This window comes from Notolepis coatsorum, assembly GCF_963971535.1.
Source record: "Notolepis coatsorum genome assembly, chromosome: 18".
In the NCBI taxonomy this organism is placed as follows: Eukaryota; Metazoa; Chordata; class Actinopteri; order Aulopiformes; family Paralepididae; genus Notolepis; species Notolepis coatsorum.
Genome location: NC_140182.1, coordinates 24,516,790 through 24,534,289, shown reverse-complemented (window position 1 = coordinate 24,534,289; position 17,500 = coordinate 24,516,790). Strand labels below are relative to the sequence as shown.

Below are 17,500 nucleotides of genomic sequence, written 5' to 3'. Positions count from 1 at the left end.
ACAACGCCTCTACTTCCTCAGGCGCCTAAGGAAGTTCCAAGTCAGCCAGAAGATCCTTAAGAACTTCTACTCATGTACAATAGAGAGCATCTTGACCGGCAACATCACCTCCTGGTTTGGGAATAGCACTGCAAAAGACCAAAGCAGACTACAAAGAGTGACACGTTCAGCCGAACGCACAATTGGAGGGGGGCTCCCCACCCTCCAGAACATTTACTACAAGCGTTGCAAGGGGAAGGCTAAGAGAATTATTAAGGACTCGAGCCACCCGAACAACTGCCTCTTTGAACTGCTGCCGTCAGGCAAGCGATACAGGAGTCTCAAGGCGAGCACAGAAAGACTCGGAAGTAGCTTCTATCCCCAGGCCATCAGGCTGCTAAACGAACAATGAATGAACACTACACAACAACAACCACCAAACACACATAGCACACACATCCACACGCACACACTCACTTTAAACAAACACACTGTAGCACCCACTACACACACTTTATAGCACACACCCACTTTAAACAAACACACTGTAGCACCCACTCCCCACACTTTATATTTATGGATGAAGGATTGCACTACAACTCGTACACCTTACTGTAAATTGTACCTAAAATTGTACCTCATCCCATTTCTGCTTTGCACTAGATAGTACTGTACATTAGTACACTGCATAGTATTGTGTATTGTATATTATATGGTAACTCAGAACATTGTACATATGTCTATACCGAACAACCTCATTTTCTTCTTCTAAGTTCATGCTATATTATGTTATTATGTTATTTGATACTATCTTGTCTGGCACAGTCTCTGGAGCGTAACAGTAAGAAGCATTTTGTATGAAAGTATTCTGTACTTCTGTATGACAACTATTAAAGAACTTGAACTTGAACTTGAAACAGATTAAAAAACAAACAAGCAAAACAGTAATGTTCAAAAAGGAGTAGTATGAAATGTAAACGTATGTATTCCTAGTCCTACCCACTTCACACTCTATTATGTTATGCAACTCATATTAACTCATTTTCATACAACCCAAATTTCCACACTGAAAAGAAAATATTATGAAAAGAAAATATCAGTAATGATAATCCCGCTGAGCACTAGCCCCTGGACAGGGACGCCAGGGCTCAAGCGGTCAACACAATGCCTCCTCATCCATACCTCCGAGATATAATCCTTTTATATATATTTATTTATTTATTTATATTTGTGCTTTGTTTTAATTCCACACTCAAACCATTCCACAGATTCACTCCACAAACTGAAATACACATACTCTTCATTGTTGAATGAACAGCCTGTTTCTTGAAGTTAGACTCTCCTCTTAAATTGTAACCCCCTTCTCTATCACATAAAAATGGTTGGATGTTACCCGGGAGTGAATTGTTTCGTGCTCTAAACATGATTTGTGCAGTCTTAAATTCAGCTAGGTCTCTGAGTTTCATGGCATGTGATTTTAAAAACAGTGTGTTTGTGTGTTCCAGATATCCTACCTTATTGACCCTTAGTTACATTATGCTGCACGTTCAAGAGCACAGGTGTTCTATTAATAACCCTTAGTTACATTACGCTCAAGAGTACAGGTGTTCTATTAATAACCCTTAGTTACATTACACTACACGTTCAAGAGCACAGGTGTTCTATTAATAACCCTTAGTTACATTACGCTCAAGAGCACAGGTGTTATATTAATAACCCTTAGTTACATTACACTACACGTTCAAGAGCACAGGTGTTCTATTAATAACCCTTAGTTATATTACACTCAAGAGTACAGGTGTTCTATTAATAACCCTTAGTTACATTACACTACACGTTCAAGAGCACAGGTGTTATATTAATAACCCTTAGTTACATTACGCTCAAGAGCACAGGTGTTCTATTAATAACCCTTAGTTACATTACGCTCAAGAGCACAGGTGTTATATTAATAACCCTTAGTTACATTACACTACACGTTCAAGAGCACAGGTGTTCTATTAATAACCCTTAGTTACATTACGCTGCACGTTCAAGAGCACAGGTGTTCTATTAATAACCCTTAGTTACATTACACTACACGTTCAAGAGCACAGGTGTTCTATTAATAACCCTTAGTTACATTACACTCAAGAGTACAGGTGTTCTATTAATAACCCTTAGTTACATTACGCTCAAGAGTACAGGTGTTCTATTAATAACCCTTAGTTACATTACGCTCAAGAGCACAGGTGTTATATTAATAACCCTTAGTTACATTACACTACACGTTCAAGAGCACAGGTGTTCTATTAATAACCCTTAGTTACATTACGCTGCACGTTCAAGAGCACAGGTGTTCTATTAATAACCCTTAGTTACATTACACTACACGTTCAAGAGCACAGGTGTTCTATTAATAACCCTTAGTTACATTACACTCAAGAGTACAGGTGTTCTATTAATAACCCTTAGTTACATTACACTACACGTTCAAGAGCACAGGTGTTCTATTAATAACCCTTAGTTACATTACACTCAAGAGTACAGGTGTTCTATTAATAACCCTTAGTTACATTACACTCAAGAGTACAGGTGTTCTATTAATAACCCTTAGTTACATTACACTACACGTTCAAGAGCACAGGTGTTCTATTAATAACCCTTAGTTACATTACACTACACGTTCAAGAGCACAGGTGTTCTATTAATAACCCTTAGTTACATTACGCTCAAGAGCACAGGTGTTATATTAATAACCCTTAGTTACATTACGCTGCACGTTCAAGAGCACAGGTGTTATATTAATAACCCTTAGTTACATTACGCTCAAGAGCACAGGTGTTCTATTAATAACCCTTAGTTGCATTACGTTCAAGAGCACAGGTGTTATATTAATAACCCTTAGTTGCATTACACTCAAGAGTACAGGTGTTCTATTAATAACCCTTAGTTGCATTACGCTCAAGAGTACAGGTGTTCTATTAATAACCCTTAGTTACATTACACTACACGTTCAAGAGCACAGGTGTTCTATTAATAACCCTTAGTTACATTACGCTCAAGAGTACAGGTGTTCTATTAATAACCCTTAGTTACATTACACTACACGTTCAAGAGCACAGGTGTTCTATTAATAACCCTTAGTTACATTACGCTCAAGAGTACAGGTGTTCTATTAATAACCCTTAGTTACATTACGTTGCATGTTCAAGAGCACAGGTGTTCTATTAATAACCCTTAGTTACATTACGTTCAAGAGCACAGGTGTTCTATTAATAACCCTTAGTTATATTACGCTGCACGTTCAAGAGTACACGTGTTCTATTAATAACCCTTAGTTACATTACACTACACGTTCAAGAGCACAAGTGTTATATTAATAACCCTTACTTACATTACATTCAAGAGCACAGGTGTTCTATTAATAACCCTTAGTTATATTACGCTGCACGTTCAAGAGCACAGGTGTTATATTAATAACCCTTAGTTACATTACACTACACGTTCAAGAGCACACGTGTTATATTAATAACCCTTAGTTACATTACATTCAAGAGCACAGGTGTTATATTAATAACCCTTAGTTACATTACGCTCAAGAGCACAGGTATGGAACTATTTGTTGGCGGAGCTAAATAAATGATTAAATAAACAAACAAATCATAATGTATTGTTGTTTATTACGGTTAACTAATAAATGATTGAATAAACAAACCAGCCATAATGTGTTGTTGCTTATTACTGTTAATGAATACATGGTGATTGTAAAACTGTTGTATAAAAGCAATATTACAGTTGAGGTCGTGCTGTTATACTGAATATCAGCACAGCTGTGATTATCTTCAGTACTTGGTCTGCGGCACCGTACCTGCAACCAAATCACAGCCGTGCTGTTATTCAGTACGCCATCTAATGTTATATCAGTTCTCCCTCTCATGTGATATCAGTTCTCCCTCTAATGTGATATCAGTACTCCCTCTAATGTGATATCAGTTATCTCTCTAATGTGATATCAGTTCTCCCTCTAATGTGATATCAGTACTCCCTCTAATGTGATATCAGTTATCTCTCTAATGTGATATCAGTTATCCCTCTAATGGTATATCAGTTCTCCCTCTCATGTGATATCAGTTCTCCCTCTAATGTGATATCAGTACTCCCTCTAATGTGATATCAGTTCTCTCTCTAATGTTATATCAGTTCTCTTTCTCATGTGATATCAGTTCTCCATCTAATGTGATATCAGTTCTCCATCTAATGTGATATCAGTTCTCCATCTAATGTGATATCAGTTCTCCCTCTCATGTGATATCAGTTATCCCTCTAATGTGATATCAGTACTCCCTCTAATGTGATATCAGTTCTCTCTCTAATGTGATATCAGTTCTCCCTCTAATGTTATATCAGTTCTCCCTCTCATGTGATATCAGTTCTCCCTCTCATGTGATATCAGTTATCCCTCTAATGTGATATCAGTACTCCCTCTCATGTGATATCAGTTATCCCTCTAATGTGATATCAGTTCTCCATCTAATGTGATATCAGTTATCTCTCTAATGTGATATCAGTTATCCATCTAATGTGATATCAGTTATCTCTCTAATGTGATATCAGTTATCCATCTAATGTGATATCAGTTCTCCCTCTCATGTGATATCAGTTATCCATCTAATGTGATATCAGTTCTCCCTCTCATGTGATATCAGTTATCTTTCTCATGTGATATCAGTTCTCCCTCTCATGTGATATCAGTTTTCCCTCTCATGTGATATCAGTTCTCTTTCTCATGTGATATCAGTTTTCCCTCTCATGTGATATCAGTTCTCTTTCTCATGTGATATCAGTTCTCCCTCTCATGTGATATTCTTAAATATCTGGTTACACTGGTTTCTATGCTGTTTCTATTGTAACACAGATCAACATGTTACAGCACTGGTTAGACTGGACTCACTGTATTATATATTTACAGTATGGTAGTAGACTGTATTATATATTTACATTATATGGTAGTAGACTGTATTATATATTTACAGTATTATATATTTACAGTAGGTAGTAGACTGTATTATATATTTACAGTATATGGTAGTATACTGTATTATATATTTACAGTATATGGTAGTAGAATGTATTATATATTTACAGTATATGGTAGTAGAATGTATTATATATATTTACAGTATATGGTAGTAGACTGTATTATATATTTACAGTATATGGTAGTAGACTATTGTATATTTACAGTATATGGTAGTAAACTGTATTATATATTTACAGTATATGGTAGTAGACTATTATATATTTACAGTATATGGTAGTCGACTGTATTATATATTTACAGTATATGGTAGTAGACTGTATTATATATTTACAGTATATGGTAGTAGACTGTATTATATATTTACAGTATTATATATTTACAGTAGGTAGTATACTGTATTATATATTTACAGTATATGGTAGTATACTGTATTATATATTTACAGTATATGGTAGTATATATTTACAGTATATGGTAGTAGAATGTATTATATATATTTACAGTATATGGTAGTAGACTGTATTATATATTTACAGTATATGGTAGTAGACTATTATATATTTACAGTATATGGTAGTATACTGTATTATATATTTACAGTATATGGTAGTCGAATGTATTATATATTTACAGTATATGGTAGTAGACTGTATTATATATTTACAGTATATGGTAGTAGACTACTATATATTTACAGTATATGTTAGTAGACTCTGTATTTTAGTTCATGGAGCTGGAGATTAATATTTGGGAGTCAGACGGTATCAGTCAACCCTGTGTCCACAGACATGTGTTGAGTCTCATCACACACACACACACACACACACACACACACACACACACACACACACACACACACACACACACACACACACACACACACACACACACACACACACACACACACACACACACACACACACACACACACACACACACACACACACACACACACAGAGAGAGATGCACACGCACACACGTCCACACTCTGAAGGGGTTTGATATCAAAGCTGTGCTCATTATTACCTAACCCCCTGAACACCTCTGAACCCCCTGTGACCTCGACTCATAATGTAGAGATTTGAGAGAGAGAGAGAGAGAGAGAGAGAGAGATAGGGAGGGAGGAGAGAGAGAGAGAGAGAGAGAGAGAGAGAGAGAGAGAGAGAGAGAGAGAGAGAGAGAGAGAGAGAGAGAGAGAGAGAGAGAGAGAGATGGGGGTGTAAGAGAAGATCTGCAGGATAAACAAAATAAAGAATATAAAATGAACAAGACTAAAACTAGTAAGGAGTAAAAAGAACACTAAAATTAGTAAAGGAGTAAAAAAAACATAAAATAAGAAGGGCTAAAACTGGTAAAAGAACATCAAATGTGTGGAGCTAAAACTAGATAAAAATCAACAAAAGGCTCTATTAAAAAGTGTTGAGGCCCTTCACAGTCTGTGGTGCTCTCAGGTGGTCAGGGAGAGCATTCCACAGACTGGGAGTGGATGAGGAGAAAGCCCGATCTCCCATGGTTTGGAGTTTGGTCCTTGGGCGCTGGAGGAGGTTTGCCTGGCCGGAGCGGAGATGTTGTGAGGAGGAGAGAGGGGTGATCAGGTCTTTGAGGTAGAGGGGGGCGTTTCCGTGGAGGCACTGGTGAGTTAGCTAGTAGGTTAAATCTGCAGTGCCGCAGCCCGGGGCCTGTACTGTGCGTCGGGGCCTGTACTGTGCAGTGCACTACTGCGCATGTGAGAAACAAAGTAACATATAATATAGGACACTAGAAACATAAAGTAACATACGGAAAATAGTACTTAATGTCCAAAATAGCGAAATAGGTACTTACATTTGTTACGTTTGTTACTTTATGTTTCTAGTGTCCTATATTCTGTTACTTTGTTTCTCGCATGCGCAGTAGTGCACCGACGCACAGTACAGGCCCCGACGCACAGTACAGGCCCCGGGCTGCGGCACTGCAGATTTACCCTATTGGAGCGAGCAGGGAGACTTTGTACTCAATCCTGAGACAGGGAGCCAGTGAAGGGACTTGAGGATAGGTGTGATATGGTTTCCTCACTCCCATCAGGATCCTAGCAGCGCTATTCTGGATACATTGTAGCCTCAGGATGTTCTCGCTATAGGGATCCCGATTAGGAGTGTGTTGCAGTAGTCCAGCCTGGAGGAGACAAAGGAGCGGATGAGCTTTTCGGCGTTGGACAGAGTGAGTGAGGGGCGATGTTCCTATGGTAGAAGGAGTTTTTGTACAGTTGTTTGATGTGCGCCTCAAAGGTCAGGTGAGGGTCCATTTGAACCTCTAGGTTGGTGATTGTTGGTGACATGGTGATGTTTTGGCCGGGAAAAGTGATGGTGTCTCACTCTTACCCCAGGTTACCCTCGATGAAGATGTTCTGATGCACACTGAAGCTGTCCTCCGCTGCTTTAACCCTTTCACTACCACACGACAGAAGGTTAACCCTTTACTATCACACTACCGACCATAGTGTGATAGTAAAGGGTTAACCTTCTGTCGTGTGGTAGTGAAAGGGTTAACCTGATGTTGTGTGGCAGTGAACGGGTTAACCTTCTGTGTTATGTCGCAGTGAAAGGGTTAACCGTTTGGTAGTGCGGCAGTGAAAGGGTTATTAACATCCTCACCATCCCTGACAGAAAGGGTGAAGTCGTCTGCATAAGCCCCTTCAACCTCTTCCTCAACAAACCCAAGAAAGGCTCTATGGCCAATGTGTAGAGCTGCCATGACAACGGGCTGAGCGACCCCCCCCCCCCCCACACACACACACACACACACACACACACATACCTTTATTGAACATGAGGCCTTGTTATTAGTGGTGGGACTCGATAAACATTTTTAATCGAATTAATTCGAGACTTTATAGTTATTTAATTGAAGTTAATCACATTTTAATCGCATATCAATATTTGATGCGAAAAGCTAAATGTTTCAATTCAAATTAATTTTGGTATACGAGTGAATCAATGAATATACATTATACATACGCTTAAGCAGCAACATCCTGTATTAGCTACTACACAGACCAACAGATCAATGCAATTTTTAACAAAGTGCAGCAATTTTAGGAATAATATATATATATTATACAACATTGTTACAATCAAATCCAATTTCCCCCAAACGCCAACCCAAATGCCTCCTCTTGATCAAGAGAGATGACCCCAAAGAGAGAGACAGACACACACACAGACACATACTGTACACGCACACTCACACGCACAGGCAGGGAGATGTGCATACTGTATGTATGTACTTGGGTGTATTTTTCCTCCCCTTGACATCATAAGGTCATTGAGATATGAGTGTGTGTTATATTATACATTATTTCGAATGGACTGTATCGCTGTTGAGATGCAGCCTTGGCTTCAAGACAAGATTATTGCATTAGCATAATGATGGTAATATATCTTCTCTTCTCTTCTATTCTCTCTCTTCTCTTCTCTTCTCTGCTCTTATTTTCTCCTCTCTTCTCTTCTCTTCTCTTCTCTTCTCTTCTCTTCTCTTCTCTTCTCTTCTCTTCTCGTCTCGTCTCGTATCTTCTCCTCTTCTCTTATCTTCTCTTCTCTTCTCTGCTCTTATTTTCTCCTCTCCTCTTCTCTTCTCTTCTCTTTTCTTCTCTTCTCTTCTCTTCTCTTCTCTTCTCTTCTCTTCTCTTCTCTTCTCTTCTCTTCTCTTCTCTTCTCGTCTCGTCTCTTCTCTTCTCTTCTCTTCTCTTCTCTTCTCTTCTCTTCTCTTCTCTTCTCTTCTCTTCTCTTCTCTTCTCTTCTCTTCTTTTCTCTAACATTGTAAACCACTGTAGTTTCACCTGCTGGCCTATAGAGGGCGGTGCAGCGCAACATATTACTCACAGTACATTCATGTTGTAGATTGCCTACTGAACTCTGTTTAGGCCCTGTATGTGTGACCTAATATAAAGTTGTCAACATATAGATAACATATGATAGGATAAGATAACATAACATAAGATAACATAACATAACATAACACAGCATTTCACTGTATGCCCTGGTATGTATGTGATAAATAAACCTCTTGAAATAACATAACATAACATACACAGGTAATTGTGCTCTTGTCAGTTGCTTAGTTTTAGTTTGTTCATAATAAAGGGTATCATCCGGTTTGGGAGAGATGTGTTCACTGTAGTCAGATCACTGTGTGTTCACTGATATTTTAAGTTTTCTCTTCTTTTTTCCCATCTCCTCTCCTCCTCTCTTCTCCTCTTCCTCTCCTCTTCCTATCATCTCTTCCTCATCCCCTCTCTTCCTCATCTGCTCTCTTCTCCTCTTCATCTCCTCCCCTCATATCTTCCTCCTCGCCTCCTCATCTCCTCTCATCTCCTACTCCTCTCTTCTTTCCTTCTCCTCATCCTCCCATATCCTCTCCTAATGTCTCCCCTTCTCTCCTCTCTTCCTCCTCATTGAGTCCTGCTCTCCTCTCTTCCTCCTCTCCTCTCTTATTCTTCTCCTCTCCTCTCTTCCACCTATCCTCCTCTATCCCTCCTCTCTTCTCCCCTCCTCCTCCTCTCCTCCTCTCCCATCCTCTCTTCCTCTCCTCCTCATATCCCCTCCTCTTTTCATCTCCTCTTCCTCTCCTCTGCTTCTCATCATCTCCTCCTCCCATCTCATCTCCTCATCTATCCTATTCTCCATGATCCTCTCCTCTTCCCTCTTCTCTTCCTCCTCACCTCTCCTCTCCTCCTTCTCTCCTCCTTGTCTATCCTCTCCTCCGTATCTCCTCTCTAGCCCCCACAGAGGGGGTCAGGAGGTAGGCTTGGACCCCATTCAGCACAACAGAGGTCGAGATGACCCGGGTCACCGTAGTCATGGCAACATGGAGGTGGGGCATCGCCATGGTAACATAGAGGCTGGTCAGCAGCACCAGGGAGGCCAGAAGAGGAAGCTGTACAGTGCTGTTCCTGGACGCCATTTTGTGGTTGTCAGACCCTACCAGCCGAAGGCCGAGGGAGAGATCACCCTGTATAAAAACGACAGAGTAAAAGGTAACATGACAAACGTAATAATAATACAAATTATCCTAATCCTACTTGATATAATATCACCGACATCTAAGAAGGGAGATCCCCCCTTGAACGGCCCTTCTAAGGTTTCTCTCCTCCACATTGCCTGCGGTGCATTTTTTCCTATTGCTAGGTTTTGAACGGCCCTTCTAAGGTTTCTCTCCTCCACATTGCCTGCAGTGCATTTTTTCCTATTGCTAGGTTTTAGTGAGTTTTTCCTTACCTTCGCGTGGGGTATGTCTGGAGTGTTGCATTAATTTATTTGAAATTTTTTTGGACTTCATGGTGTTTTTGTTTTGGTCTTGATTTATTGTGATGTCTGTGTATATAAAAAAAACAGAGTTAAAGGGGAATGTCACCCATTTTTAAGAATTCAGGACAGTTCAGTCAGTAGTTGGGAACACGTGCCGCCATCAGTAAGGTAACGCTTCAAGAACACGTCAATCAGTCATCTTCCATCACTAGGCTGTCAAATGTGGGGCTGCTTCATAGACAATGAATGGGGCTCTGAATGTGTGAGGCCATCAAATGTCTGTCTGAACTCTTACACACAAATAAGGTTTTACTTATAATCAGACCCCCTAGCAATGTAGCAGCCTCATATATTACATCCCAGGGACATCATCAATTGGAGGGTTCACTGCTACAGGTCAGGTCTGGGCGCCTGCTCAGCGAAAGGCAGGAAATGGTGAAGGCAGCGTGACCTCCCACGCGTTACGCTTCACCAATGAGAGTCCTCGCTGCCAGGTGGAAAGAGAGCCACTGGCTGTCTCCACATGTGTCGGAGGAAGCATGTGGTGGACTTCAGGGTTCCCTTGTACTGACCAGTAGGAGGAACATGCGCACAACAACCAGGTAGGGGAGGGGGGGGGGGGGGGGAATTGGCACAACGACTAAATTGGGATGGGGAGAAAAATACAAAATCAGGCGGAGAAAAAGAGGATTAAAAAAAATATATAATAATAATAATAATAATAATAATAATAATAATAATAATAATAATAATAATAATAATAATAATAATAATAATAATAATAATAATAATAATAATAATAATAATAATAATAATAATAATAATAATAAAAGGTCTTATAACTGAGTGTTATTATAAAGTGTTACCGATATCTCATACTTTATTTAGACTTTTCAGAGGTTAGTCCCCCCCAGAAAACACAACCACTACCTGCTGCAGCTTTAAATGAACTGACAGGTCAGACCGTCCTCACTGTGAGTGGTCTATGGAGTTACCTGTAACAGGCCCCATGACCTCAGGAAGCTCCAGGTGGTCCAGAACAGGGCAGACCGTCCTCACTGTGAGTGGTCTATGGAGTTACCTGTAACAGGCCCCATGACCTCAGGAAGCTCCAGGTGGTCCAGAACAGGGCAGACCGTCCTCACTGTGAGTGGTCTATGGAGTTACCTGTAACAGGCCCCATGACCTCAGGAAGCTCCAGGTGGTCCAGAACAGGGCAGACCGTCCTCACTGTGAGTGGTCTATGGAGTTACCTGTAACAGGCCCCATGACCTCAGGAAGCTCCAGGTGGTCCAGAACAGGGCAGCACGGTTGGTACTGGGCTGCTCACTAAGGTCTAATGTGAGCCGGATGCATGCCCGCCTCTCTTGGCTTAACGTTGAAAATAGGTTGTCTTTTAATACACTTGTGCTGTTCAAGTTGGTCATGAGCAGTAAAACTCCTGTTTTTACACATACACAGATTGTTTATAGTAATACTGTGCATGAGCATTACACTAGAGGTTCGTTCCAGTAATGGGCAGCTTGAATGACCAGGTCCAAAAACCAACTCTTTAAGGAGATCTTTTATTTTTAGATCATTGACTCTTTGGAAAAAAACTCCCTCAAAACCTCTGCTGCATTTACAGTAAATTAACTTTAATTTTTTTTTGATTTAACACTGTAAAGTATTTTTTCTGTGCCTTGTCTTTGAATATTCAAAAGAGATTGAACGTGTTCACTAAAGCACTCCCTCTGTCGCACGCTCCTGGTGACAGACTGGACAGGACAGGTTTTACCGTCTCGTGGCAGTGTCCTGAGCGGCTGCAAAGATAACCCCAGGGACACACAGGGACAAACACAGATAAACAGTCAAAACAAAACAAAAACAGGATGTAATCCTGTCCAAATGCTGATGAGTCACAGGTGGATGGAGAGGTGATGACTCAGAGCTGCATCATACCCATCCGACCTCAGCGATGAGTAATGATAATAATAATAATAATAATAGTAATAATAATAATAATAATAATAATAATAATAATAATAATAATAATAATAATAATAATAATAATAATAATAATAATAATAATAATAATAATAATAATAATAATAATAATAATAATAATAATAATAATAATAATAACAATAACAATAACAATACTACTAATAAGCACCGGCTTCCACAGGCCTATACCGTCAGCACATGCTGCGGACAAACGGTCTAATTACCAAATGAAAAACATTGTAATATTGAAGTGTTTGAAGTGTTATGTCATTGTTTTTGCCTTGATGGATCAATAGATTGTTGTTTAGAGGCACACACATACACACACACATACACACACACACACACACACACACACACACACACACACACACACACACACACACACACACACACACACACACACACACACACAAAGACGAGACACAATAATTGAGAAGCACTTGAATGAATGAATGAAAGAATGGTACTACACTGATACTACACATCATACTACACAATGACTACCATACACTGGCACTACACATCACACTACACAACGACTACCATACACTGGCACTACACATCACACTACACAATGACTACCATACACTGGCACTACACATCACACTACACAATGACTACCATACACTGGCACCATACACACATTACACTACACATTGACTACCATACACTGGCACCAGGCACACATCACACTACACAATGACTACCATACACTGGCACCAGGCACACATCACACTACACAATGACTACCATACACTGGCACCAGGCACACATCACACTACACAATGACTGCCATACACTGGCACCAGGCACACATCACACTACACAATGACTTCCATACACTGGCACTACACATCACACTACACAATGACTGCCATACACTGGCACCAGGCACACATCACACTACACAATGACTACCATACACTGGCACCAGATACACATCACACTTGACTACACAATGACTGACATACACTGGCACCAGGCACACATCACACTACACAATGACTACCATACACTGGCACCAGGCACACATCACACTACACAATGACTACCATACACTGGCACCAGATACACATCACACTACACAATGACTACCATACACTGGCACCAGGCACACATCGCACCACACAATGACTGCCATACACTGGCACCAGGCACACATCACACTACACAATGACTGCCATACACTGGCACCAGGCACACATCGCACCACACAATGACTGCCATACACTGGCACCAGGCACACATCACACTAGACATTGACTGCCATACACTGGCACCAGGCACACATCACACTACACAATGACTACCATACACTGGCACCAGGCACATATCACACTACACAATGACTGCTATACACTGGCACCAGGCACACATGACACTACACAATGACTACCATACACTGGCACCAGATACACATCACACTACACAATGACTACCATACACTGGCACCAGGCACACATGACACTACACAATGACTACCATACACTGGCACCAGATACACATCACACTACACAATGACTACCATACACTGGCACCAGGCACACATCACACCACACAATGACTACCATACACTGGCACCAGGCACACATCACACTAGACATTGACTGCCATACACTGGCACCAGGCACACATCACACTACACAATGACTACCATACACTGGCACCAGATACACATCACACTACACAATGACTACCATACACTGGCACCAGGCACACATCACACTACACAATGACTACCATACACTGGCACCAGGCACATATCACACTACACTACACAATGACTGCCATACACTGGCACTACACATCACACTACACAATGACTACCATACACTGGCACCAGATACACATCACACTACACAATGACTACCATACACTGGCACCATATACACATCACACTACACAATGACTACCATACACTGGCACCAGGCACACTACACAATGACTACCATACACTGGCACCAGGCACACATCACACTACACAATGACTACCATACACTGGCACCAGATACACATCACACTACACAATGACTACCATACACTGGCACCATATACACATCACACTACACAATGACTGCCATACACTGGCACCAGGCACACATCACACTACACAATGACTACCATACACTGGCACCAGGCACACATCACACTACACAATGACTACCATACACTGGCACCAGGCACACATCACACTACACAATGACTGCTATACACTGGCGCCAGGCACACATCACACTACACAATGACTGCCATACACTGGCACCAGGCACACATCACACTACACAATGACTACCATACACTGGCACCAGGCACACATCACACTACACAATGACTACCATACACTGGCACCAGGCACACATCACACTACACAATGACTACCATACACTGGCACCAGATACACATCACACTACACAATGACTACCATACACTGGCACCAGATACACATCACACTACACAATGACTGCTATACACTGGCACCAGGCACACATCACACTACACAATGACTACCATACACTGGCACCAGGCACACATCACACTACACAATGACTGCCATACACTGGCACCAGGCACACATCACACTACACAACGACTACCATACACTGGCACCAGGCACACATCACACTACACAATGACTGACATACACTGGCACTACACATCACACTACACAATGACTATCATACACTGGCACCAGGCACACATCACACTACACAACGACTACCATACACTGGCACCAGGCACACATCACACTACACAATGACTACCATACACTGGCACCAGGCACCAGGCACACATCACACTACACAAAGACTGCCATACACTGGCACCAGGCACACATCACACTACACAATGACTACCATACACTGGCACCAGGCACACATCACACTACACAATGACTACCATACACTGGCACCAGGCACACATCACACTACACAATGACTACCATACACTGGCACCAAGCACATATCACACTACACAATGACTGCCATACACTGGCACCAGGCACACATCACACTACACAATGACTGCCATACACTGGCACCAGGCACACATCACACTAGACAATGACTGCCATACACTGGCACCAGGCACACATCACACTACACAATGACTGCCATACACTGGCACCAGGCACACATCACACTACACAATGACTACCATACACTGGCACCAGGCACACATCACACTACACAATCACTACCATACACTGGCACCAGGCACACATCACACTACACAATGACTGCCATACACTGGCACCAGGCACACATCACACTACACAATGGCTGCCATACACTGGCACTACACATCACACTACACAATGACTACCATACACTGGCACCAGGCACACATCACACTACACAATGACTGCCATACACTGGCACCAGGCACACATCACACTAGACAATGACTGCCATACACTGGCACCAGGCACACATCACACTACACAGCAGTGACAGGACTGGGGTTGATGCCCAGTTTAACTGGGAATCCCCGTTCAACGTGAGGTTAACTATCGTAACCGACCATCCTACTATATTCCTTTATGTGTAATCTATCAATCTCCCCAGTTAGTAGCTAGATTAATACATTTAGTGGAAGTGGCGATAATCAAATAATCTAGATAAAACCATCGCTTTATTCATCTGATTCAGATGACGCTAACGGACATTGTTGAGCCTCTCTTGGTCCATATATGGGCATGTATGTGCACGCTGTGATGCCAGGGCTTCCCCCAGCTTGGCACCAAGAGGATTGCTCCTTTCAATTGGACATGTGTCAGCCCCAGTGTCCTCCGTAGACCAGACCGTCTCATTAACAAGGATAATGGTTTCATAAGGAGTCATACTGACTTGTGAAAAGGAATTAGAATCATAGTTGTGGATATACGCTTATTATACCAGATTGCTTGATTTGAGCTGCCCGTATATATATATATATATATCAGAGCCACATATGATGTCCTGCCCTCACCAACCAACCTACATCTCTGGTATGGAGAGGACCCAGCCTGTCTCCAGTGTGCAGCCCCAGCAACCCTCAAACACATCTTAGTGGGTTGCAAGACCAGTCTAACTCAAGGAAGATACACCTGGCGCCATAACCAGGTACTGAAGTGCTTGGCTGCCGAACTTGAGAACAAGAGAGTAACCACCAACGCCATGCCTCTAAATGCCCAAACTACCTTCCCACGGAAAACAACCTTCATCCGGGAAGGGGAGAAACGGCGGACCAAGCCATCACCTCCGAACTCAGGCCCACTGAACGCAGCCCGGGATTGGGAAATGCGGGTAGACCTCAGCCAGAGGCTTACCTTCCCATCTGAAATTGCAGCGACCAACCTGCGCCCAGACCTGGTCCTCTGGTCCAAATCTTGCCGGCGTGTCTTCATCGTTGAGCTGACGGTCCCATGGGAGGAAGCCATCGATGAGGCATTTGAACGGAAGAGGCTGCGATATGCCAACTTAGCAGCTGAAGCAGAGGGGCGGGGCTGGAACGTGAAGGTGTGGCCGGTGGAGGTGGGCTGCAGAGGCTTTGTAGCCAGTTCCACCACAAGGCTCCTGAAGGAAGTAGGGATCAGAGGACAGGCCCAACGAAAGGCAATCAAATAACTTGCCACTGCAGCAGAACGGAGCAGTCACTGGTTGTGGCTGAAACGTAGAGACGCATCATGGGCTGCTAAATGAACACGTGGTGCCACTGTGCGACACACACCCAGGCCTGATCAGCCTGTGGTGGGCCAACCTCGGCAGAGGGTGTATTGTGATAAATGGCCGAAACACCCAATGAGGTCGGGGAACACAACTGAAGATGTGTCGTACTGGTGATCATCACGTGATCATTGCCAAATTCCACCCCACTCCAACCTCATTCAATTGTTGTGCTGAATATTTAGGGATCTTTAACAACTAGTCCTATTAAGAATCCTATATGTTGTTATATATCTTATTATTATTATTATATCTTATATTATATATGTTGTTATATATGTTGTAGGGCTGACCCCTATTAGTCGATTAGTTGGTCGAAAGGAGCCGTAGTCGACTGTCAACCACTTAGTCGGAAAAAAAAAGTATAATAATAATAATAATAATAATAATATATATACACGCACACACTCACTTAAACAAACAACACACTGCAGCACCCACTCTCCACACTTTAGATCACCTAAACACACTTTACACCTTATATTTATTGGTAAATGATTTGCACTACAACTCGTACA

The 17,500-nt window shown here is 41.8% G+C and overlaps 1 protein-coding gene across 1 annotated transcript in view; it reads left to right on the top strand.

The window, feature by feature from the left end:
• Positions 1–9,847: 9,847 nt before the first annotated feature.
• The window catches only part of LOC311245277 (SH3 and multiple ankyrin repeat domains protein 2-like), a gene marked incomplete at both ends in the record, with an annotated part of 187,162 nt that continues 179,509 nt past the window's right edge, over positions 9,848–17,500 (top strand). The window contains 1 exon segment of the mRNA XM_084335113.1: positions 9,848–10,016. Coding sequence (XP_084191239.1) covers positions 9,848–10,016 — 169 coding nt within the window.